A 25,156-nucleotide genomic window follows, 5' to 3' on the forward strand; every position below is an offset into this window, starting at 1 on the left:
TCAGGGTCCCACGGCAGAGATTCGTGAGGTCCCTCCCATCTCATTGGCCTAGTTAGTTTCTTTTTTAAGATTTTATCATTTTTTATTTTCTAATGTTTTAATTTTTTTTTGAGAGAGAGAGAGAGAGAGAGAGAGAGAGAGAGAAAACGAGTGGGGGGGGGGGGGCGGGCAGAGAGAGAGGGAGACGCAACCCGAAGCAGGTTCCAGGCTCTGAGCTGTCAGCATGGAGCCCGACCCAGGGCTCGAACTCGTGAACCGCGAGATCATGACCCGAGCTAAAGTTGGACACTCAACTGGCTGAGCCACCCAGGCGCCTCTAAGATTTTGTTTTTTTTTTAATTTTCAAAAAATGTTTATTTTGAGAGAGAGAAAGAGTGTGTACATGAGTGAGGGAGGGGCAGAGAGAGAGAGAGAGAGAGAGAGAGAGAGAGAGAGAATCCTAAGCAGGTTCCAAGCTGTCAGCACAGAACCCAGCGTGGGGCTCAATCTCATAAACAGATCATGACCTGAGCTGAAATCAGCAGCCTGACACCCAACTGACTGAGCCACCCAGGTGCCCCTAAAGATTTTTTTTTAAGTAATCTCTACCCCCAATGTGGGGCTTGAACCCACGACCCCGAGATCAAGAGTTGTGTACTCAACCGACTGAGCCACCCCGGCATCCCTGGTCAGGTCTTGTGTGATGTCCCCACTGGACAGTTGCTGTCTTCCTCCTTGCAGCTGAGAAGCAATCTGTGGGGAGACCTTTAAGCTGCACAGACCTCCGCCCCTCATGTAGCCGTGAGGGTTTCCAGCTCCCTATGGCGATGGACTCACGGACACCTTTAAAAAAACCCCAAAAGCTGAAAGCTGCCGTTCCTGATTAATTTGGTGCTCACAGTGTCTGTCCCAGAGTGTGCACGGTGCCTTCGGGCTGTGTCCTTGTGACGTCCTCCATCATGTCTCTCAGTTTCCTACTTCCTGGCATAACGAGAGGCCCCAGGCTCACCTTGCGTCCTCCCTGTTCCAGCCCCGGAATCAGCCATTTCTGTGATGGGCTGTGGTTTCCCATCCCTGCCACCTGCTTTTTTTTTTTTTTTTAAAGAAATTTTTTTTTGTTTTTAATGCTTGTTTATTTTTGAGAGAGAGAGTAGGGAGGGGGCAGAGAGAGAGGGAGACACAGAGTCCGAAGCAGGCTCCAGACTCCGAGCTGTCAGCACAGAGCCCGTTGCGGGGCTCGAACTCACAGACTGCGAGATCACGACCTGAGCCGAAGTTGGACGCTTAACCGACTGAGCCACCCAGGTGCCCCTAAAACGTAGCTTTTAAACAGTTGAACAGTTGCTTATTATGTTTATTGATAAGTACTTGATTTCTGTGCTGCTGTTGTAAATAGGGCCTTTTCCTCCATTGATGGCACCTTCTCGCTTACCACTGTGGGTGTTTTTTTTCTGGAGAGTCATTTACAAACTTATCAGCGGTTCCCATGGCTCTTACCCTATACCACACACTGGTTTTAAAATTGCACTGTATTTTGAGGTGAGTCCCACTGTAAGGAGTATGCAGAGGGCTCCGTGTCCCTCTCCCACCGTCCTCAGGGGGAAGCCTGTCTCTGGACAAGCAGAAGCTGTGTTGTCACATCCCCTGGTTGGCTTTTCCTTCGGGTCTGACGCCTGGTGAGTGCTCTCCTGGACCGTCTGCAGCCTCGTCAGCCCCTCGTCCTTCCCTGTCCCCCTCCCCCTCCCACTGGGAGGAGCTCACTTCTTCCCCCGATGCTGACTCTGGAAGAGAGCTGCCTTCTCTCGAGGCCCCTGGGGGTCCCCTCACCCAGGGATGAGCCCTGGCCTCCCGTGCACCCCTTCCCTGGAGCAGTGGCTGTTTCAAAGCACGCAGTCCCCTGTTGACCTGTGGCGGGGGGGGGGGGGGGGGGGAGGCTGGCCCTGAGAGGTGGAGGGGCTGTGCCCACAGGAAGGCATGCCAGGCCGCCAAGCCTGGGCCCTGCCATCCATGGGCCCAGTGCGAGGAGGGGGCGGGAAGAAGAACAAGGCAAGGGGCCGGTTCTCCCGCGGACGCACGTGCAAAGGCGGCTGGCTGGGGACTCGGTGTCCAGAGGGTCCAGGCACAGCTCCGGGCTCAGGGCCGTTTCGCCTTTGCTTCTTTCCTTCACTGTCAAGTGGCACCTTTTTTGCAGAGAGGTCCAAAGCGTTATGATCCCTTTAGTCAGCATGAAGACTTGTCCCAGGTTATGGAACTTTCTTAAAACCACGGTCCTGTTGATTTTCACTGCTCATGTGTATGTTCAGAAATGATTCCTTTATTCCACAGAATGAAATGAATATGTTGCCTGCCGAAGATTCCTATGCTTTTAAGTGATGTATACTGTGTCCTACAAGGGGAGACTAAGTGACTTTCATTCTGTGTTGTTGGGTTTCCTCTTCCACCGTGAATGCGTGTGAAGGAAATTAGCCTGCAGCCACTGCCAAGCTCACCTCACTGTCTGTCAGATTTGCAAAGGGCTTTGGCATCTAAACGATCCGTTTTTGGAAGCACGACTCCGGGCCGGTGACACCTGTTGTGCGAGCCTGTGCTTTGCCCGGTGGGCGTCACCCAGGCTCTGGGTGTCTGTCTGCCTCCCGACTCCTCACCTCGGGTGGCCTTGTGCAGTCTGCCTCCGGGATCAAGGACTTGGCGTCCTTCGAGGAGAATGCCGGGAAGAGAGCAACTTACAGGCGGCCTTGCTCCTTGTCGGGCTCTGGCTGCTCCCGTGTGCCCCTCTGGAGGCCGTTCCCTGGTCCCTGCCACCTGCGTTGGTGGGGGGCGTTCTCGGGGCACAGCCTACCTGCTCTCAGCCCAGGGCCCGGCCTCTCGCCCCTCCTTCAACTGTGATGTCTCTCTGGTCTCGTTTCTTCTGGCTTTCTTGTCCCTCTGTGATGTGGCTGACACTGGGGACACCGGGAGGCACTTTGACACACATTTGTTTCCCCATTCCGGTTCACCCAAGCATGTCCCCCGACAGGCGCTGCTGTCACCTCTATGGTGTGGCCAGGCCCTGAGTCTGGTGCTGGCCAGGAGCCTGGGGCAGGAAGAGAAAGGTCTCCCTGAAATGCTGGAGAAAATCACCCTCATGAAATAACGTGGACTTTTTACCTGCCTCTAGATGACTTTCAAGTTGGTCTGAGGACAGAAGCCAAGGGGACCATGCTCATTTCCTGGGGCGGCCGGCCCAAATTGCCACCAACTGTGTGTGTCTCAAAGTGATTGACATTTATTCTCTCATGGTCTGGAGGCCTCGGATTTAAAGTCAGTTGCACTGGGCCGAAGCCAGTGCAGGCAGGGCGGCGTCCCTCCCTTCGGAGGCTGCAGGGGAGGGTCCTGCCTGCCTCTTCCGGGTTGGTGGCTGCTGGCGGCCCTTAGCTGATGGCGAAGCTCCTGCCTTCACCTGCACACAGCCTTCCCTCTGCGCGTCCCCCTCTGTCTCTCTGTCTGTCCTGCTTTGTAAGGATGCTTGTCATTGGATTTAGGGTCCAGCTGGATAATCCAGATCTCCTGATCTCATAATAATTAATTCCATGGGCATGGACCCTTTTTCCAAATAAGGTCACAGTCACAACGCTCAGGGCTTAGGATGTGAACATGTATTTTTGAGGCCACCGTCAAGCCCACCTCAGGGAGCCCAGAGTGCGGCATTCCTGGGGTCGGGTGTCTGTTTTCTGTCTGTTTGGGCTTTGCCTGGTGAATGTTGGCGTGGCTCTTCTGTTCCGCGACAAACCTGGCTCACATTCCAAGTGTGTTCCTTTGGCCTCCCGTGTGTTGTTTGCTGTTACAATTAAAAGTCTTAGTGGGAGCAATGTGATGTATTTTTTTTCTTCTTTTCATGAAGTCAAACCTGATTGGACAGGATAAGACGTTCTACAGTAACCAATCTTCTCTCGACCACTAGAATTCACCGACAGGAGGAGCCTTATCATGGTGGCCAGCTAAATAGCTGCTCTCACTCTGCCCACCTGCTTGGATGCACCTGACCTTCTCCTCAGAGCCTGGGGCTGGGGCTGGGGCTGGGGGGATTTGAGGGACGTGGGGTGGGGGAGGTTCCTGCCTGCAGCTGTCACCCTGGCCTGGTGAGAGGGAGCATAGGCTAATAAATGGCAATTGAATTGCCATCGAGCCCTAATTGTCGCAGAAATCTTTGCAAAGGAGCGATCAGTGACTTGCTAACTGTCTCCTCTCGTCGGAGCTGTTGGAGACACGAGCGAGGGAAGCTGGATACGCTGTGCAGAGGAGAGCTCTATCGATCGAGGACTGGGAAACCAAAGGAACCATGAAATTGGAAGATTGCATATCAGAATCACCTAATTTGAAAGATTAAACCACAAGGACTTGTACAAAGAGCATGAAAAGTTGGACACATATTTCATTTTATTTTTGATCCCATAATAAACTGGATTTTATAGATGACTGTTTAGAAAAGTAGTCTAGAAATGATTGGGTCTGTGTAGTTTTTATAGTGGCCGTTTTTGCCGGCACATGTATAGTCATTTTTTAAAAATATTTTTAAAATTTTTAATGTTTATTTCTGAGAGAGACAGAGTGTGAGTGGGGGAGGGGCAGAGAGAGAGGTGGAGACCCAGAATCCAAAGCAGACTCCAGGCTCCGAGCTGTCAGCGCAGAGCCTCGAACTCACAAACCGTGAGATCGTGACCGAGCTGCAGTCGGACGCCCGACCGACTGAGCCACCCAGGCGCCCCAATAGTAATTTTGTTTTTGAAGGGCAGTGGATTTATAGTTGCTTGGTGCTGGTTTGTGTCCCTGTCATCGGCCAACGGGATGGGGAGCCGCAGGCATCGTCTTCGTATTCGACTCGCGTCGGAAGTGTCACACAGGGTCGTGTGCTTCGGCTTCTCACTTTGCTGGTTCCTGGTACTTCCAGGATGTGAGTGTTTTTCTCGTTGATCTGGCGGGGACCCAAATCCCCGGTCACCCCTGTAACCAGGGCAGAGGAGGCGGTAGCCCAGCTGCTATCTGAAGTTTGGCTCCGTTAAAGGGTCAGAACAGGCCCCCCTGAAGTGAGGTCGGTCCCCTAACGATGGGGCCTCAGGAAGAGATTAATTCAAGACCAGACGCTGACTCTGGACATTTATCCCCACGTGACCGAGGGAAGCAGCAGGAAGGAAGAGCATCTGGCAAAGGAACAGTCTGGAGAGACTGACTGAGGAGACGAATGTGCTTCCTTTTCCATGTTGGGTGCTGTTTGCACCTACGCTCGGCTGTGGTGTGGCCTCGCTGACTGTCGAGCCATCCGCGTGGGGCTCCAGCCAGAGTCCTTTTGTGCGTATGTGACCTTGGACCCGAGCGCAGTCGACTCCTGGCCAGGACAAGGGCGTGGCAGCTGACCCGTGTCCAGCAAGTAAGCGGGGTCCGCTGGGAGCCCCAGCCGTTCTGCTGGACGCAGCCCGTGTCAGCGGGCGCCTTGGCTCTCCTCTCCTTGGGGACGATGTCCTTCACCATCACAGATGGGGCGTGGGCTTCGGTTCCTTTCCAAGAGTGTGAGGCCCCCTCCATGCAGGCTGTCCACCTTCCCCGTCCCCGTGGCCCGAACCGGGCTGCCTGGGTTAGCGCGTGTGGCTGGTGGTCTAGAGCGTCGGAGGCCCTCGGCTCCCTCGGCTGCCCAGGGACCACATGGCACCACCGTCCTCATGCCAGACGGGCGCAGATGGCCCTCTGCTGCCTCTGAGGACAGCGTCAGGAGGCGGGGTGCTGAGCTCGTGCTCCAGTTACTGCCCGCCACCTTCGGGGTTTGCTCCTCCCGTGTCACCAGCCGGGCCTGGAGTCGGGGCAGAGGAGGTGTGGCTGCGGCCCGGGTCTGGACTGTGTCACTGTGACCCTGGTTAGGGCCGCTGTGCTCTTGGGCCGGAAGGGCCCTCCTGGGCTCCCAGTCTGACCTCCTTGCAAGTGTCCCGTGGCCCCTGGTCGAGAATTTGCCTTCCCGGGGTCCCGATGTGCTGCCTCCCAGGGAGCCTGCGGCGTCTGCCTGTCGGGCTCGGTCAGAGCCGGAGTTCCTGACCTTGCCTTCTGCCTTGCATCACTGCCCAGCCGATGAGGGGTTTTCCCACCCGACCGGGGCCTGGAATGTGGTTTTATTCTTACTTCTCAGTGAATGGATGAAAGTGAGCCATTAAAACACCGCTGACTCAAGCCCTCGAACCGTATTGGAGAAAATGACTCTTCCCTAATCCTAGGTTTTCCTTAGTGTCCTCGCTGCTTTCGCTTGGCCAGTGATAGAGAAAAGCAGGAGAAGGACCCGGCTGATTTCCCAGGTACACGGAGTCACATGGATGAAACGTGCCATTCATTCTGAGCTGGGACTTAGCTGCAGAAACTGTGTGTAAATAATCCTGATTTGAATTCCCATGTGCGTTCTTCATTATTTTACAAAGTTTCCTATCACGAACACAAGTGTCACTCCTGGTGTTTTCCTAATGGATTTGTGCAGACGTGGGCGAGGTACAGCCTGTTTACAAACCTGCAGAAAGAGCCTTATGGGACCAGGAAAGGTCAGAAGGATGATGTCGGTCTTTAAAAGAAAAGCCGCCGCCGCTTTGAGCCAGAAAGGGAGACCTGGACGGAGGAGGGTGCTGGTTAGCTTGAGGGGGGCTCCTCAAGGTGGGCAGCGGCTTCCCTGTCCCCTGAGCTTCTGTGTTGTGTTCTCCTCCTGCTAGACAGGCCCCTCTTGCACGGTCCCTGCCCGGCGGCCCTGCTCCCTGGTGTTTGCCAGCCGGTTTGCTGGTAACTCACACACCGCTGTGCTTTGTCTCCCTCCCAGGCAACGTCGGTCACCTCTCTGTCCAGCGTGGCATGCATGCACATGGTCCGCTGGGCTGTGTGGAACCCCTTGCCGGAAGCCGGCTCCGGAAAGGTGGTCTTACCTCTGCAGGGTGGGATCCGGCCCAACCCGTCGCACCGTCTGGTCTATAAAGTGCCCCCAGCCTGCATGAACTCCAAAGAGGTAAATTGTTGAGGTGCTTTTGTAAGTATGAGTCCTGGCTCGTAAGCTTTTAGCAAGCTCGTATGTTTTCAGAACCAGAAGTTGACAGATCTGTTTGTGGATGTGTCGTGAGCAGAATGTCTCGTGTCACGGATGTGCCCTTAAAAGACAGGTGTGACTGCTGAGTCACAGTTGGCTGCGAACTCGCTGAGGCTGGTTTCACCTCGGGGCTCATGATGTGCTGTTCACACGTCAGTCTTGCAAGGTGGCCTGTGACCCTTATTTGTACACTCTGTGGAACAAGATCCACTTCTGTGCTCTCCGTGTCTTTTTTTTTTTTTTTTTTTTTTAAACGTTTCTTTATTTTTGAGGGAGAAACAGAGTGTGAGCAGGGGAGGGGCAGAGAGAGAGGGAGACACAGAATCTGAAGCAGGCTCCAGGCTCCAAGCCATCAGCACAGAGCCCGACGCGGGGCTCGAACTCACGAACCGTGAGATCGTGACCTGAGCCGAAGTCGGCCGCTTAACCGACTGAGCCACCCAGGCACCCCTGTCCATGCCTTTTTATTTTTATTTTTTTATTTAAAAAAAAATTTTTTTTAACATTTATTTATTTTTGAGACAGAGACAGAGCATGAACGGGGGAGGGTCACAGAGAGGGAGACACAGAATCTGAAACAGGCTCCAGGCTCTGAGCTGTCAGCACAGAGCCTGACGCGGGGCTCGAACTCACGGACCGTGAGATCATGACCTGAGCCGAAGTCGGACGCCCAATCAACTGAGCCACCCAGGCGCGACTGTCCATGCCTTTTTAAAAAGGACTCTTGGAGCGTTTTGCCATGGAGGGTGGACTTCGGGGCTGTGGTCGGAGCTGGGCCGTCCGCGTCCAGCCCGGCCCGTCCGTGTGACTTGTCACTCGTGCCCGCTGGCCCTTGGCTCCCTCCAGCTTTGTGTGGAGGGCAGGCCACAGCAGCAGTTTTGAAAATCCATGTTTGGAACAAAGCTTTCTCTGAACCCCAGTAGAGGAGTCAGGTAAAACGGGGGGCAGGGCCAGCTGACGTGTGTGTTGTGAGAGGTCTCGTCCCCCGCCTCCCCCACCCCACCGGCAGCCTCGCAGGGTGGGTGGCAGGGACCTGGGGTGTCACAGACACCGTGTGACCCCGCGGCCCCGGTCGATGGCTGGAGTCTCTCTCCCAATGCCTGTGTCGAGGAAGGGCTCTCGGTTCTCCCGCTCACGTTCCTGAAACGTGTTCTCCTTGTGTCAGTGGTGCGGCCAGGAACCTTTTAGAGCTCAACTGTGTCATTTTTCTTAGGTGAAGGGGCCACTGTGTTATTTCAGCACGCTGTCTGTGTGCTGACCCAGGCGACAAACATCATTTTCTGTGTTGTTATTTATGATGCTTTGGGGACCTGGATGAGGGAGCGGCTGACTGTGTGGCTTTTCCTGTTCCAGGAGCGTCTCATTATGGGGCCACATTTTGCTGCATCCCCCCCACGGACTAGTCTGAGCCCTTGTTATAAAATTGCCACTGGAAATCCTGAGGCCATCACCTCTCTCTCCCCCTCTCTCTCTGTGTGGGTGTATGTATGTGTTTAAATAAATATTTATTGGATCTAATTTTAGCCTGTCGTGCCACTACGTTTCCTTCACTTTCTACGTGCGTACGTAAGCTGTATTGGGGGGGGTAAGCGTTTGGAAGTTTCGACTGTCTCGAGGACACAGATACCTCCAGTACTGCCATTTTTTCACAAGGAATATCACTTCTAATTGGCTTTTCTCAACCTTCGCGCTGCTGACATTTTGGGCCTGATAATGCTGTGCTGCGGGGGTTGTCTTGCACAGCGGGGACGTTTGCCACCAGCCCTGGCCTCTGCCCTCTAGATGCCAGGAGCGTGCCCCCAGCTGTGGGCACAGTGGCTGCGGACGTTGCCAGGTGTCTCCTGGGAGCAGAATTGCACCTGGTAGGACCACTGTGCTAAACACGTGTAACTACCTGACACAGTGGGCCCCATCTGGTCACAGCCGCGATTCCGTACCCTCCTCCGCTTCCTCCTGTGTTTGCCTTCTACAGCCGTGCCGGTGTCTGGCAGGCAGAGAGCTTGTGGGCCAGCGTGTGCCTAGTCTCCACCCCTACGCCAGGCCACTCTTTATCTTACTCTTCTATTCAGTGAACTTCTTTTTTTTTTTAATTTTTAAACTTAAAAATTTGCTTATTTTGAGAGAGAGAGAGAGTGTGTGTGTGTGAGCAGGGGAGGGGCAGAGAGAGAGAGAGAGAGAGAGAGAGAGAGAGAATCCCAAGCAGGCTCTGCACTGTCAGCACAGAGTCCGATGTGGGGCTTGAACTCACGAACTGTGTGATCGTGACCTGAACCAAAACCAAGAATCGGACACTCAGCCGACTGAGTTACCCAGGCGCCCCCATTCAGTGAACTGCTATTGAGCACCTGTATACATTCTTGGAAACTATCCCTGATCCCGTGAGCTTACAGTTAAGGGGAAGTGGCAGATATTACTTGGAGGAAAATACAAAGATTGTAAACATCCCATAGTTTTGGACTAAGTAAATCTGAGGGCTTCTGTTATGATTATTTCAGTGTTATTTACTGTGAAGGTAAGAACGGTGTGTTATGATTATGTTTTCTTTCCTAAACACTCTTGTAGTTTTCCTATGAGCGAATTACTGTCTTTTAAAAAAAGTGTCCATCTCCAGAGGCAGTCACTTCCAACTCTTAGCGGTGACTTCTGGCATTTACTTTGTTTCCAAATATTAATGCTTCTACTTCTATTTCTTAGTTGATTACTCTTAGACGTTATATAGTGACCTCCAGTAATGACAGACGAGAACGTTAGCTCTTTGATGCAGTCCCGCACTCTTTAAAGAAACCACTCTGTCCTCCCACTTTGTGGCCTCGGATTCAGGGACTGTTTCTTGCCAGAAGCGTGCAGCACAGTGAGGTCTGGTCTAGAGGATGGTAAAGGGGACTGGGCAGTACGGGTGGAGGGGCCATGAAGAGGGAGGGGCTTGGAAAGCAAGCCCCTAACGTTGCTTAAGAAATGCCGGGTTAACCCTCAGGTGCACGTGCCCGAGTCTGACCCTGAACAGCATACCAAAGACCTTGAGAACTGACTGTGGCACTCACACTATGCACCAAAATTTAAAAGGTCGGCTTTGCATAGATTTGTTAAAAAACACATTCGAAACTGGGGAGGTGTGATTTCTACTTGTGCAGGGGCCATTCTGTGCTAGTGTGGGCGTCTGGGATTTGATGGCTGCTGGACGCTGATCTTTTTCTGCTTGGCAAGTGACTCGATTATAACTTCAGAGCATGTGGCTTCAGACATCGCTGGTTTTACGCGGACTTCGGGCCGGGGGGCTCGCTCCCGGGTCAAGGTGACAGGAAGGGGGGCTCGCTCCCGGGTCGATTCGACACGAAGGCGCGACTAAGGGAGGCGGCTGCTGTTTGCTGTCTCCTCGCAGGTGGAGCAGGTGGCGTCGGGGACGGTCCAGTTCCAGTACTCGCTGAGCCCCAAGGGGCACCCGGACACGCTGCCAGGGCACGGCCGCGGCCCGGAGGCGGAGCAACAGCCCTCCAGGAAGCCACCCGCGTCCCCTGCAAGTAAGTGTTTGCAAGGCACTGATTTTGGAGCACACAGCGTGACTCCCGCCTGTTCCCGAGGAGACGTACTTGGGCCGGTACGATAACGTTCATCCGCGAATCGCCACAGATTGCTGTCGTTTGAGCCAGTGGGCTGAGCTTCTGCTTGATGTGGAGCTGTAGGATTGGACGGTGACGGGTGGCCTGGCGCGGTGTCACCTGTCACCCGGAGCTCCCTGACCAGAAGCCCGCGGAAGGCTGTGCCGGTGACGCGTCACGGGGCCCTTGGCACGGGGGTCCTGCAGACGCGGGCCCGAGAGCCGGAGCCGCGCTGAGCGCCATGGGTGCGCCTCTGCGTTGTGCTGTTAGCGTGTCGTGGGTTTGCCCTTCCGACGAGGCGCTTCCCACCCGCTTCCAGTCCGAGAGTGGGGCGTCTGCTCTCAGCTCGGGCCTGTGAGGAAGGGAGTGAGGGCTACCAGCAGAGCAGCGTCCTTCCCGTGGGCGGGGACGTGTCTGCACGTGTGCAGGTGGTGAAGCAGTGATGTCCGTCTGTCCGTCTGCCTCCCACACCTCATCCCCTCACCCCTGAGCTCTCTTGCTGTTGGCTTCCTTCCGGGAAGAGTTTCTCCACGTAGTGACCCCGGAAGCTCTGGGGAATCCCAGCAGAAAGAACCTCTGTTCACACGCTCCATAGAAGTCCTGACCGGGGCCCCTGCTGCGTCCCCTGCCTTTGTCCGCGTGGTTCCTGACCGGCAGCCATCGGTGCTGCTCTCGGAAGAGAGTTGTGGAGTCAGGGTGGGGCCGGCAGACGTGTCACCCACGGACCCAAGTCCCCGCTTGGTCCCTGCACTCTGCCACTTCTGCCGTGGGGCGGCCTCCCAGCTTGGGCCAGCTTTGCCTGCGTTTTGAGATGTTCGAAGGAACAGATATCAGCAGTCCTACCCCTGTTGTGCCATGCGAGGATGGAGACCGGTGGGAGCTGGCCTGTCCCTCGGACCGTAGTGTCTCCAGCTCTCCGCACGTAGCCAGGCACAGAACAGTGCCCATGGGAAGCCAGACACTCCTGGGCTCCAGGCATGTTGTGGAGGTTCAGGGGGAAGGGGATCCTCCCTCCCCACAGACGCCGCTGGCTTTGGGCTCGAGATGATCATGTTAGTCAGTGGGACGGACATCTCTCTGGATGACTGGGTGGGGGTGTGTGCTCCCCGTGCGGGGCTCACTGAGCCCTAGTTGGGCATGGAGGATTCGCGCCCTCTGAGCTCTTTACTAGGAGAGTTATGGTTAACATCATGGCAGACAGATTGCTGGAAGGATCCAGATCTAGTACAGACGTGTGGTGGCAGTGCCATCCATTCTCCACCACCATCTGGGGACCAGCAGGTCCGCCCGGATGGAACCTGATTGCATTTGGTTTATTTAATTGGGATTTATCGCTGCATTCACATCACATTGAGAGGATTGCCTTCATCCCAGATTCCAAGCATTTGAAGGCCTGGCCTCCCAGGACCCGACGCAAGAGACTTAAATATCTCTCGTGCTTAAGCGGTGATGGAAACCTTTCCTCCTTCGATATTTTACCAACTTACCCGGTTCCGTTGGAAATCTTGAGGACACGCGGCTGTCACGTTAAGTGAGGGACTTTGGCTCTCTGTTATGAATTATCTTTTTTATGTCCTCTGGAGAATTACGAGGGAGCAGAGGCCCACTCATCACCCTCCGGGAACGAGTGCACGGAGCCACTAGAGGGCACTCGCTCTTGGTTTTTGGAACTTGGAATTTCCCTGACCCATATTTTACTTTTGAATGTTCTGGCGGTCTCAGAATGTCCGCGTGTTCGCTTCACGGATTTGAAAAACAGCCGGGTAGAAGGGGTCGTGGGAAACCTGTCCTCATGGTGTTTCCCAGGATACCCTGGGTTGGGTTCTTGCCATGGTTGTGACTCTTTGTGTGTTGGCACTGCAGGGACGTCTTCTCCGACAGGCGGCTCCCTGCCCTGGGTTGTGTCATCAGGGCAGTTATTCAGGAAGGGGCGTTTGAGCTGTCCAGCTGGAGTGACGTGAGCTAGCAGATTTCAAGGGATCCCAGGTGTGCGCTCTGGGGGAGGACGTTAGCGGGTGGCCCAGAGCAGAGGCCTTGGCAAGGGGCAGGTCCCTGCAGTGGCCAGCCCCTGACGCTGACCCCGGCCTCAGACTCTGGGCACCCCTTGGCTCTCCCCACTCCTCTGGGGCCTGGTTGGGGCACTCGCGCACCTCCAGCAGCAGGATGGACAGACATTAGACGTGACACCTTTGTGGTGACACCCCCTCGTCAGCCCTTGGAGCATGCATCTTCTCCCGTGTCCTCTGTGCTTAGGGGACATCTGGGTTGGGGCGTCTCTACCAGGCACATGCATCTCTCGCACAAAGAGCCCGGCTGCTCCCGCAGGTGTGGAGCCGCTTCCCAGGTGCTCAGGGGCATGTTGGACCCTGGGCCCTAACTTAGCAGCATTGTGGCAGCTGCTGGCGCAGGCAGGACCCTAGGACCCCCGGGTGTGCTCGGGATGCATGTCCCTCGCTGCCCCTGACTGCCCGGCCTGCCTGAGCAATGGTGGCGGCTGCGGTGGGGGGTGGAGGGGGGCTTGTGCAGCTGTGGGCAGCCCCAGCCCCTCCCCCGCAGCACCCCCAGGTGTGCTGGGCCTCCCCAGGCATCCGGTGTGCAGGAGCCCCTCGGCCACCCGCGTGCACCCTGGGTGCAGCACCAAGCCCCATAGCCACGCCATCTCTGAGCTGGCTGTCCCTAATCTCTGCGGTTTGTTCACTGTCCCCATTTCCTGTGGTTAGAGTCTCAGGGAGGATGACTGTTTACCCCCAAATAATTAGGAATGAGGGCCTTTCAAATGGGTTTGTCGTATGAATTCTTGGTGTCTGAATAACCATCAGATACTGAGGAATCCTTTATTTTCAAGGCCCAGTGAGGACATCTGTTTCTCCAGGTCTTTCTTTAAATCACGGTGACGCTGTCTTTAGCAGTGTTGACCCTTCCTCGGCCATGCGTTTGGTGTCCGCTGTCCTGATCCTGTAATGTTGCCAGACCCTCCCCCCCACTCCCCGGTCCGAGACCTGAGCTAGTCGATGACTGACCCCTCAGCTGGACATAGGTGGGTTTGTTCCCCTGGACAGCGTTTTCCTCTGTGAACACCCCTCATCCGGCCCGCCTGCTGACTCCTTCCCTCAGTTTCCCCCCAGAACGCACAGCGGTGTTTAAGAAAAGCATTCCCGGAAGACAGCTTGCATTTTGGGACAAAGGGCTTTGGTGGTACCTGCTGTACAGGGCTGGCCCCTGGTTGGGGACGGGCAGGGAGGTGGTTGTGCTGTGGGCCCCCCAGCATTTCCAGAGAGGCCTCTGCTCCCTCCAGCCTGGAGGAAGCCTCCACGAACGCCTGGTCTTCCATTGACCCGTGCACTTGTTTGCCTAACTCTCTGTGACCCCTGCCCAGTCCCCTCACCAAAGGCAGGGTCTGTGGAGCGTTGACGTTTCAGATTTGCGTGATCCTGTACACGCGTCCCCCAGGCAGAGGAGGTGCCAGGACACAGGTCTTTGCGTGACCCGAGGGTCTGTGTCCACAGTTTGCGCTTCTAGAAGCCAAACTGACAGAGGGCGGCTTGGATGGGGAGCTTCTGTTGACGGTGGCTTTCAGCAAGTGGAGGCTAACCAGTGGGTAGCAAGGTGTCGGGAAAGATGCATCTTCACTCAGGTGGCCAACCTGCTGTCCTCTGTCTCGGGCGGTCGGTGGGGATGCTGTCCGCACAGCACTCAGCCCTGGTGGCGGGGGAACCACCTGGGTAGTCCCTTCCCGCTGTCCTCTTTGCCACCTCCGAGGCCTAGGTGCACGTGGCTTCCCAGGCTGCGTGGCCCCTGAGCCGCCCAGAGCGCGTGCAGGGCTGCCGGTCCTCTCGGCGTTTCCGTGTTCTTCAGGAGACCAGAGCCCTGTGGCTGCTCAGCCAGATGCTGGTGCTGCTCCCGGAAGGGGCGCGTGCGGGGCGAGCCTCTGGGGCTAGCAGCTACTTTCCGTGGTGTCTCCATCTGCGGGCCGCCCTGCCCCCCTGCCTGCTGTCGTTGGTTCAGCCAGGAGCGTTTCGGGTTCCGACGGAGATGCAAAGTCGCACCTCGTAATGATTGTTAAATTAAATTTTGTTCTTTTTTTTTTTTTAAGTTGATTTATTTATTTTGAGAGAGAGAAAGCAGGGGAGGGGTGGAGAGAGCGAGGGAGAGAGTGAGAATCCCAGGCAGGCTCCACGCGCAGCTCAGAGCCCAACGCGGGGCTCGAACTGACAAACCGTGAAATCATGACCTGAGCTGAAACCAAGGGTTGGACGCCTAACCAGCTGAGCCGCCCAGGCGCCCCGAAGTTCTTTGTAATTTCACCACCGACCCGTGAATGTGCACGCTTACCCTGGCGCATCAAGGGGGAGGTGATAGCCCCTCGCCCTCGCACCCCGTTGCATGGATTTCAGTGGCCTTATCTACGCTCCTGCATCCACGGCGCTCTTTTCCAACTTTTCCCCCTTGAACGTGGATGAGATGACACATACAGGTTGTTTGGGGACTGGCTTTTCCCATGCCATGATCTCTCTTGGCCCCCTTTCCACATCAGGACCTCCCCCCGCCCCAGTTGTTACCAGGCCACACACGTGACCACGGCCGCTCTTCCCTCCGTGTGTCCGTGTTGTGTGCACGTGGCTCTTTCTGATGTGCCGTCACCGCACACGTGCTGCCCGGTGGCTCCTGGCCCGGCTGTGCCCTGTGCTGGAGCTCAGGCCTCCCATCCTGGGTCCGGCATTGTGGCCTCAGGGAGCCTCTTGGAGGCACTGAAGTGGCCTCGTGAAGAGGACACGTTCTCTGGCTGTGGCTGGTAGGTGGTCTTGTTTGGGAAGCAACATGGCCAGCGATCACCGATTACCGCCCAGAGCATTGGTACAAAAAGCTGGAGCCGGGATGTTTTGTGGTTTTGGTGTGTTTTTGCCCAGGCCCTGCCCCCCCCCCGGGCGTCCCGGCCCTGCGGTCACCAGCAGGCATCTTTTTACTCTGCCGCTAAAGTCTTTCTTATGCTGATTTATTCTCTAGGAAGATAAGATTGCATAAGTCCCAATGTAAAGACTTACCTCAAGAAACATAGCGCACAGCACCCAGCTTTGAGAAGGTGGGTGAACAGGGGTGCGTGGAGGGGGTCTTGGACGGCAGGCTCCGGTTTTTCTTAGTGGAGGGCCACGGAGGCGTTTCCTGCAGTTTTAGCCTTGTTGCCAAAGTCAGGCTGTGGGGCTTTCCAGGGTCCCTGTTCCGGGTGGGACAAAGCAAGACTCGGTGGCTGGACAGTTTCGGGAAGGAGGGTGGCTGAAATGGAGTGGAGGTGCCCTGGCTGGCCGAATCCTCATGTGCATTTGCTTCTGGTGAGGTGACACCTTTCCCCGGAGGCACAGCTTGATCAGTGACTTGCCATGAGCTAGTTTGGGGCACTGAAGTTTCTGGGACTCAAGTGTTTCTAAGTTCCTGGGAAGCACCTGCCTTGGCCTGTTAGCAAGGGGCAGGCAGGCCACGGACGGGGGTGCCCTCTGGACTCCGAGGTGGATGCAGGTTGGAGCCTGTGGGAGCCTGCCTTGGCATCCCTGAGGTCAAAGGACACATGTGGCCCCTTGCTCTGGGGGCCTCTACCCCTCCCGGTCTCACCACGTCTGCACCTGGAGTGAGCGGGCATCAGCAGGGCTGGGAGACAGGAAAAGTGGGGTGTTTAGAAGTTCCTTACCTGACGTCAAGTCCACCCCAGCTGGGGAGATGCCAGGCCCGCCGACACGGGACCCCAGCTCTTTGAAGTCAGGTGTGTGTGAGCGGCGGGAAGATGGAAATACCCTGGGCAGGCACGCAAGGACTTTGACGGTCACGAAGCCCACCCTTGGTGAGACCACACGATCGGAGAGCACGAGGCCAGGCAGAGAAGCTGGAGCCCCAGCACACCTGGCTCAGGCTGCATCCTCTGCTGTCACCCGCAGAGCGATCCTCACTCTTGCCCAGGCCAAGTCTGCTCCAAACTGCTGGGCCCCCGGACTCTGCCCAGTAGCTGCTGCCTGGGCCGCGGGCGGCACCGGTCACAGCCAGGGGGCAGACGGGGCAGGTCCTGGCTGACTCGGGCTCCCTCCCCACCTCCATCTGTTTCCCCCCCCAGGCCCACCAGCGCTGCCAGCCCGGGGGCACGCTGCCCCCCAGGACTCGCCCGTGGGACCAGGGGTAAGTCCAGGCCCAAGAGGCCTGTTTCAGAATTCCAAATTCAGTTACCCGAAGGTTCCAGCTACATTTCTCTGCGTCTTGAAGGACAGTGGTGTCCCGCCTGGTGGGCTGGGGCTGGGGAAGGGGAGGGGCCGAGGTGCTGCGTCCCGTCCCTGCCCTGCTGTGCCCCACCCTCCCGGCTGCAGCTGCTCAGCTCTCCGTGCATCCATCTGGCGGCCACCAGTGTTATTAGTGATCCTGCGGTCAGCCATCAAAGGCACATTTCAATACTTTTGAGAAATGACGTCTTCTCCCCGGCAGTTATGTCTAGCGGCTGGAGAGTCTCTCGGGACCGAACAGCCTCGGTTGCTTTTCTGAGGCTCCATAGTATGGTCTTCATCTCCTTCCTCCCCACCGTCTCTGCCAGGAGAGGGGGCCTGGCAGTGACCAGTGTCCTGGCCAGCGAGGTCATGGCTGCCTGGGGCACCAGCCAGGCCCAGCGGCTGAGCAGCTGGTGCTGGTGGAGACAGGCTGCGGCCGGCAGAGACCGCCCGTCAGACAGCAGACGGCTCTGCGTTTGAGGGTTTCCTGCGTAGGAAGAGAAGGCCCTGCCTTGCTCTGGCCTCTGGAAACCCGAGTGGTTGTGGTGCTCGCCCGCGGTTCCGGCTGCGCCGTTTTGTACAGGGCCAGGGTTGGCTTGTCTTCCAGCCAACGTCGTCTGCCAGCAGCACCCTAGGAACTGACTTCCTAGAAAAGTCGAATAATCCGGTATCAGACTGTCCCCACAGAAGCAGTTTTCCTGTATACCATGCAGCTTGTAAACTGGCTCAGTAGTGAGCATTGTATTTGCCAGAAGACACGTGTGTGGGGACAGCCTCCCAGGCTTCCCTGCTGGCCTGTTCAAGCACTTTCCTTCCAGAAGTTTCCATGTCACCCTAAATGTTTGGGACTCACAGGATAGCGCTGTCTGCTTCCAGAGGCAGGAGAGGCTCAAGACAGCTTGTGGGGTCTGAGGGGAGCTGAACAGACCCTGCAGCTCTCCTCTGCCCCTTCAAGGGCTCTGGGGTCCCCTGTTGCCACACGCCCCCACTCGGTCGTATGCCCTCACCACCTCTTCGTGTGTCGAGTCCGTCTGCACCAGCACCTCCTCGGGCCGGCTGTGGCTGTGCGGGACAGAGTCTGGGACTTGAGAGGGGGGTCTCCAGTGGACGGTGGGCCCCCTTGACAGCCACACTCAGCTTCCGAACGCCTGTGATGTTTACGGAAGGCTAGCCATGTGCCGGGTTCCCTGCCACCCCCTCCCCGCGGGTTCTCGCTTCATTCCCAGCTGGTCCTGTGATTTAGGTGCTCTCTTCGTCGTACAGACAGGACACCGAGGGGGAAAAAAAAAGGTGTTTGGTGACTTGCCCACGGTCGCGTGATCCTAGTGATGACGCGGGGACTCCATCCCAGCGGTCTGTCTCCAGAGCCCGCCTGGGCTGCCATTGCAGTCATGGCCCTCATGCCAGGCTCATGTCACGGGAGCACAGGTGCTGGGACTCGAAGGGTCTCGAGATGTTCAGTCCCCGGCTAGAAGTGAAACCCCGCCAGGTTCAGAGACCAGCCCGCCCTGCAGCCCGCGAGTGGCAGAGACCCTGGCTTCCCTGGCCCTCCCTTTCTCCACTTGCTCTTTTGTGTTAGTAAGATTTTGTAAGCAAACGTTACCATCTGGGAGAGGGCACGGCCTTGCGCGTCCACAGCTAAACTGAAGGAAGTCAGGAGCGGTCTTGGGCTCCAGAGCAGCCACCGAGCACGAGGTCGCATTCCCGCTGCCCTCTCTGCCCCGCTTACCGGGTCTGTGCCAGCGTGGGTGGGAGGCGCCGTGACGTGACGGGGGTGTGTCTCACGTCTCGTCCACGCTTCCTCCCCTTCAGCTGTCTCTCTCCCAGCTGGCGGCTTCCCCACGGTCCGCCGCCCGGTGCCGCTCGGCCACGCTGTCGTCCCCGCAACCTGCCGGCTCTGAGCCCTCCCCGGTCCAGGCGGTAAGTACGCCCTCCCTTCCTTCCTCCAGGGAGTGGCTGCGAACCCTGGCTTCTGCTGAGGCCTCTGGCTTTGCGAGCTGTGCCGGGCCTTGGTGAGGCGGCCGAGACCCTCATGGGCTCTCCGTGATACGGGCATGGTGACGGTCGCGGGGCCGGGGGGTTGGGGGTGGGTGGGGGGAGGGGGAGGGTGTGTGTGTGGACATGGCTTAACAGTTCTTGCTTCCGGTATTTGCCACCGTTCTGTCCTGCTGACCAAGGAGCATTAGGTGTGGGAGCTCTTCCTGCCACAGGGCTTAATTAGGCTTTTGCTCCACCTGACCAGACAGAGCTAGACCACCCTGGGGTCTCTGTGCCTGAAAGAGAAGGACAGTTTTGCCAGAGGTAGAAATAGAGGCCGACCCAAGCCTGCAGCACTCCGGGACACTCTCCTTGCTGTCAGCAGCCGAAGGAGAAGCAGCGGAACCCGCCGTCCTGGATTCTGGTGCGTCTGGGCTCAGACAGGCCTGTGCTGCCGCTGACCTTGGGGAGCACAAGTGAAGTCTGATTCCAAAAGCTGGCTGGCGCTCCTGTAAACCGCATCTTCAGTCCTATACTGGGAGTCTATTGAGGAAAAGTAGTGCCGTTCCCTTATCTATTTGAGAACACGCCCAGTACCGTGAAATGCCTCGGTCTAAAGCCTGTCTGGGGCTCGTGTGTTTATGAAAAGCCTGCATCTCTTAGTGTTGACAGCTGAGATGTGTGAGAGTCCTCCCTGGTTTTGTGGTGTTCCTTTGAGCTGGAACGGAAAGCTGGGGAAGCAGGCTCGAAGGAGAGTATTCCGGTCCCCAGACAAGCTCTTCATTTAGACACGCCTTCTACTCTGGAGGGACGTGGGAGGTGGGATACAAGGGGATGACTAGAATACCCCAGTGACATGGGATGAGAGGAAGGTCTGCACGCGCCAGCCGGGGGCTGGGGACCAGTGCGTCTTGTGGTTTGAAGGAGGGCTTGTTTTTCTGTTCTATAAATGTGGTTTTTATGTTAATTGACCTTCTCAGACAGCACATCCCTCCCATGGTACCTGTTCATAAAATTGACGCTACCTTTCTCGTTGCTTCCCGACTCACACAAAATACGAGATGCCCAGATAAACCCGAGTTTCAGATAAACGGTGACTTTTTAGTATAAGTCAGTCGTGGATATTTCACGGGACGTACTTACATTGTACCGAGATTATTCATTGTTCACCTGCTGTTAAAAGGCAACTGGGCCTCCTGTGTTTTCATTTGCTGAAGCTGGCAGTCCGACAGAGGCGGTTCGTCCGTGAACCCCCACACCCCAGCATCCTTGGTCGTTACAGGCTGGGATCCTGGCTGGCCTCACCCGGGCCCACATTTTGCTCAGCAGGGGCTCCCCTTGGAGGGCAGGATCTGTCACCTGGAAGCCGAGCTGAGCCAGGCGTCCTTGGTCCTGGGAGCATCTGTTGCCGAACACTTGCAGGAGCTGCCTTTCACACCGGTGCACGTCCCGATTGTCGCGGGCGTCCAGGCCAGGAGGTGAGGGGCGGCCGTGGGAGGGCCCGGTGTGTGCTGTGCCGTGAAGACGGACCCTGAACAACAGGCTGTCCCCAGAGGTGGGGCCACAGGTCCTGCCCCTCCCTTCTTTCCTGGAGGCCGGCTGCGGGGGTCTTTCTGTTTCAGCTCTGGAAGTAAGCTCTCGCGGGCCTCGATGGTGCTCCTGCAGGCCTCTGGCTTTCCTGAGATTCTGGATGCCAATAAGCAACCAGCCGAGACTGTAAATCCCGCAGACCCCGTGCAATTCAACCCTCAGAAGGAAGAATCCGATTGTCTACAAGGCAATGAAATAGTACTGCAGTTTCTTGCCTTTAGCAGGTACGTTCTTAAGTGTTCTGTGTTCCTCTTTCTGGCTCTCGCTTTCCTCGCGTTGAAGAAACACCTCTGTGTGGTTCTGAACTGGGAGAACCCTCCATGCTGAGATCTTACCAGACTAAGGGACGCTGTCTGTTTTTATTTTCATCTCACTACGACCCCCACTCAGCCATTTCTGAACGCGGTCAAACCTGCTTTTGCCTGGTCTTCTGTGATTGAATGTGTTGTGTTGGTCAATTCTTCGGTATTCGTGTGGCTACGTGGGCAGGTTCTCCAGCTGGGGCTGAAGTGGGTTGCTGTCCAGCGGGCTCCCCGAGATCCCGGTGGAGCCACCCGGTGGGCGGATGAGGCGGCGTGTGGCCTGTGGCACTGGGCTGTTGAAAGCCCAGGTTCTCTGCTCTGGAGGCTCGATTAATTTGGGCTCTTATTGGATTCAGAGTGTCCCAAGACAGCCGGGCAGCGCCGTGGCCAAAGACCGTGTATTTCACCTTCCAGTTCTACCGTTTCCCGCCCGTGACAACGCCGCGGCTGCAGCTGGTCAGGCTGGACGAGGCGGGCAGGACGCGCCCCGGTTCCCTGCTGCATCTCCTGGTTCTTGCCGACAGAGATGATTCCTCCGATGCTGGTAAGTGCTCGTGCGTCTGGTGGCCGTGAGAAGCCCGGCACCGAGCCTTGTCTGCAAGTTCTATTATTTTCAAATGACGCGTGATGAAACATTTCCAGCACGTGCAGAATTGGAAGGAACGGTGTAGGGAACCAGTGTGTCCACCGGCGGGCCCCCACTCCAGACCCCTCCCCAAGCCAGGGTCGCTTTGAAGCAAACCCCAGACGTCGTCTGATCTCATCTGCGAGTATTTCCTTACGTGTGTCTAAAAACTAAGGAGTCCTTTCTGAACACTGTAAACTCAGTATATCCTGCTGGAAATGAATAATAACCCCATAATGCCATCAAATAGCTGATGTTAAAATTTTCCCAGTAACTTCATGCATTTTTTTTTTGAGGTTGAAGAAGGGTTTTTTTTTTTTTTTTTTGAGGATGATAACATTTTTAAAGGTTTTCTCAGGTATGTTTCCCTGGACATTGCAGTGGCGTCGCTCTCGTGTCTGTCTGCGGTCCCCCTGCCGTCCCCAGTCTCTGCTTCCGATTTATTTGTTGAAGTAGCCACGTTGCTTGTCCCGTGGAGCTGCCCTCAGTCTGCACTGGGGTTTTGCTTCCCAGTGATGACATTTAGAATGTTCCTCTCTGTCCCCTGTTTTTTCTGTACATTGGGAGTGAGATCTATGTGCGTGGCCAGAGGCATGTTTTTGTTTTGGGCAGGAATTCTCCGGGGCCGGGGTTGCATTCACTACCTCTGGCAGCTGCATAGGGCCCGGTCGCTTCTTTCTGTGCCGTGTCGGTGGCCACTAGGTCCGTTGCTGATGGGCTGATAATTATGCTCAGGGTTTAAGTGGTGGCATTCTCCTTCTGGAACCCCTCTTCATTTGTCAGCTGGAATGCCTCCATGAAGAGAAACTTCCTGAGGTGCAGTTCACGTAGGAAAGGCAGAATAATGCTCAGTTCTTCCCTTTTATTTACTAATTTTCACAATAATTAGCCAGTTCCCTAGCATCCTTCGAGAGTGGGGCCGAAGTTTGTTTCTGGTATCATTATAAACCAGGGGATTTAAACTGCAGTAGAGCAAAACAGATCAAAAGTGTTGTTTTTATTGATGGTCAGTCACATGGTAAGGGGCAGAGCTGGGTACCTTGTGTCTCATAAGTAGAAAGGGCAGGTGGAAAACGATGTGTTAAAATGCTAATCAAATGAGGGTAGTTTAACGACATCAGCACAGACAAAAGAGGCAAAAGGCAAATGCAGTGCTAGGGGTAAAGAAACCTGTGAAATATAATCGAGGGAATAATCACTAAGAAAATAAATAATTCTGTATCTGTTGAACTTCCAGAAAACATAGCCTCAAAATATAAAAGAAAAATTGATAGACTTTATGCAGAAATTGACAAACCTGCAGTCACAGAAGGTTGGACCGACCTGTGTCGGTGAGTTGACATATCAGGCAGAAAATAGTGGGGGAAATTGTAAAATACAGTCTAAAAAGATGATCTTACAAAACCTGCAGGACCAGTTTAGAGAACATGTGTTCTTTTCAAGCATACTTTGAGACTTATGGAAACTGATCATTCACAGACATGTGTGTATGTTTTAGGCCATCACGCAGGCATCACCTTGTACCAGGAGACTCAGTATCCGATCTAATTGTATGGCATTCTCTGACCGAAACACTGCAGATCAGAAATCAACCATTCCCTCACCCAAAAAAGGCTCTGAACTGCCGGGTTTTTTGTTTTTTTAATTTTAAAATACATTTGTAGTTATTCCATAGGTTAATGAAGAAATAAAAATAGAAATGACTATTCATTTACTTATTTATTTATTTTTAAATGTTTTTATATTTATTTTCGAGAGAGAGAGCAAGCAAGAGGGGGGCAGAGGGAGAGGGAGACAGAGGATCTGAAGTATGCTCTATGTTTAGAGTGCAGAGCCTGATGTGGGGCTTGAACTCACAAACCGTGAGACCATGATCAGAGTCAAAGTTGGATGCTTAACCAACTGAGTCACCCAGGTGCCCCAGTGGAAATTTACAGCTTTAAATGCTTGTATTGGGAAAGAAGAAAGCATTTTTTTAAAATGCTGATCTAATTGTTCAACTCATGAAGTTTGGGGAAAAACCAGAATAAATCCAATAAAAGTGGAGGGAGAGAAATTTGAAACTAAGCATAAATGCTTAGAAAACAGCAGACAGGGTCAGCCAAGTTGCTGGGCCGGGGGTGGGGAGAGGTCACAAGGTCAGAATCGGTCGCAAGGGTCAGAGCTGTTGCAGGCGTTGGTGGGTCCGAGAGCCGGGCGTCTTGCTGGTGGTCCCCTCCATCCGATGGGCTTTGCTGCCGGCAGAGGTAGCTGCTCAGCTGCCGCCAGCCGCGGACCCCAGGGCAGAGCCCTCGCCCCCTGCTTGTCTGAGGCCCCTGGCATCCTCTCTCCCTGCAGGCAAGTCTGAAAAGACAGAGGGGAAGGGGGGTGCAGCTCAGGTCTGCTCCTTCTCCAAAACCCTCCGGCTGATGAGCTGTCCTTGGCCTGGGGAGGAGCCTGCACTGGGCAGAGGGTGGGCGCAGAAGGTCCCTCTGCTTGGAAGCATGTGGCCAGGAAAGGACCTTTGCCACATTCCCAGGTTTTGTTCTCTCAGCTCCCTGGGTTTCCCAGCCTTCTTGGGACCACTTCTCCCGAAACGACTGCCTTCTCTTTGCCCATCCTCCCATCGGTGGACAGTTGGCGGGCAGTTGAGCTCATGTCCCCAGAAGGCTCTGAGATGGATCACAATAGTGCATTGATTTCAAGGCTCCCATGCACCTGTTGCCGAGAACGTGTCTCCTCTTCCATTTCCTGTTTTGAGCCCCATCTGGCCACGTTATCTAGGGCAGCTCTCGGAGGTTCTGCGGTGAGGTTAAAGGGATAGTGTTTAGGCGATTCCGTACAGAAGGCCTGATTTGAATATAAACTCCTTTACCGTATGAATTTCTCAGAGGGAAATTAGTTCAAAAATTAAATTTCCTGGGGTGCCTGGGTGGCTCAGTCGGGTAAGTGTCCAACTTTTGGTTTTGGCTCAGGTCATTACCTCACAGTTCATGAGTTTGAGCCCCCATCGGGCCCTGCTCTGATGGTGCAGAGCCTGCTTGGGATTCTGTCTGTCTCCTTCTCTCTCTGCCCCTCCCGTACTTGTGCTGTTTCACCCACAAAATAACATAAAACTTAAAAAAAAAAGAAATTTCCTTGCAAGTTGAGGTCCAAAGAAGTTAAGCTCCAAAATCAAAATTTGTCATTATGAATTAGAATTCAAAGTCCAGATTTCTTAAGTTCAAGTCCGAAAAAAAAAGTTCCTTTCTGTGTCTTACCCAGCTGACTTAGCCAATGTTGCCCCTGCCTGGGCGGGTCTGGGCTCCCTCCAGCAGCTCCAGCTTGGGGTCCTTCCTCGTGGCCCAGCTTGGGGTCCTTCCTTGCGGCCCAGCTTGGGGTCCTTCCTCGTGGCCCAGCTTGGGGTCCTCGCAGTCTACACCTGGCCTCTCTTGAGCCTCACTTAGGATATGTTTTCTTCTGTTGTTGAGATAGAACATGTGTGTAAACAAAGCGTTCAGTTGCACCAGCCTTTGAAAATTAATAGGTTTTATTTTTTAGAGAAGTTTTAGTTTTATGGAGGAACTGAGCTGGTCGTCCAGAGTTCCCAAATACCCGCCGCTCCCAGAGTCTCCCCAGTTAGCAGCCTTTCGTATCAGGTGTGGACGTTTGTCACAGTCGATGGACGAGTGTTGACGCTTTGTTGTTAACTAAAGCTCAGAGTTCGCACGAAGGCTTGCTCCTGGTGGTGTACATTCTGTGGGTTTTGACAAACACAGAACGTCTAGATCCCCATACAGTATCGTGCA

General features: G+C 55.1%; 1 protein-coding gene across 7 annotated transcripts in view; it reads left to right on the top strand.

The window, feature by feature from the left end:
* The window catches only part of NPHP4 (nephrocystin 4), a 110,073-nt gene that overhangs the window by 49,389 nt on the left and 35,528 nt on the right, over positions 1-25,156 (top strand). For 6 of the 7 annotated variants that reach the window (XM_078452515.2, XM_060626200.3, XM_060626201.3 and 3 more), the window contains 7 exons: positions 6,800-6,982; positions 10,440-10,578; positions 16,754-16,815; positions 18,708-18,815; positions 20,199-20,350; positions 20,495-20,686; positions 21,121-21,308. In XM_078452515.2, coding sequence (XP_078308641.1) covers positions 6,800-6,982; positions 10,440-10,578; positions 16,754-16,815; positions 18,708-18,815; positions 20,199-20,350; positions 20,495-20,686; positions 21,121-21,308 — 1,024 coding nt within the window. The remainder of the gene's footprint in view (positions 1-6,799; positions 6,983-10,439; positions 10,579-16,753; positions 16,816-18,707; positions 18,816-20,198; positions 20,351-20,494; positions 20,687-21,120; positions 21,309-25,156) is intronic. The other variant, XM_060626203.3, reaches the window with a different exon arrangement.

This window comes from Panthera onca, chromosome C1 (assembly GCF_046562875.1).
Source record: "Panthera onca isolate mPanOnc1 chromosome C1, mPanOnc1 haplotype 2, whole genome shotgun sequence".
NCBI lineage: Eukaryota > Metazoa > Chordata > Mammalia > Carnivora > Felidae > Panthera > Panthera onca.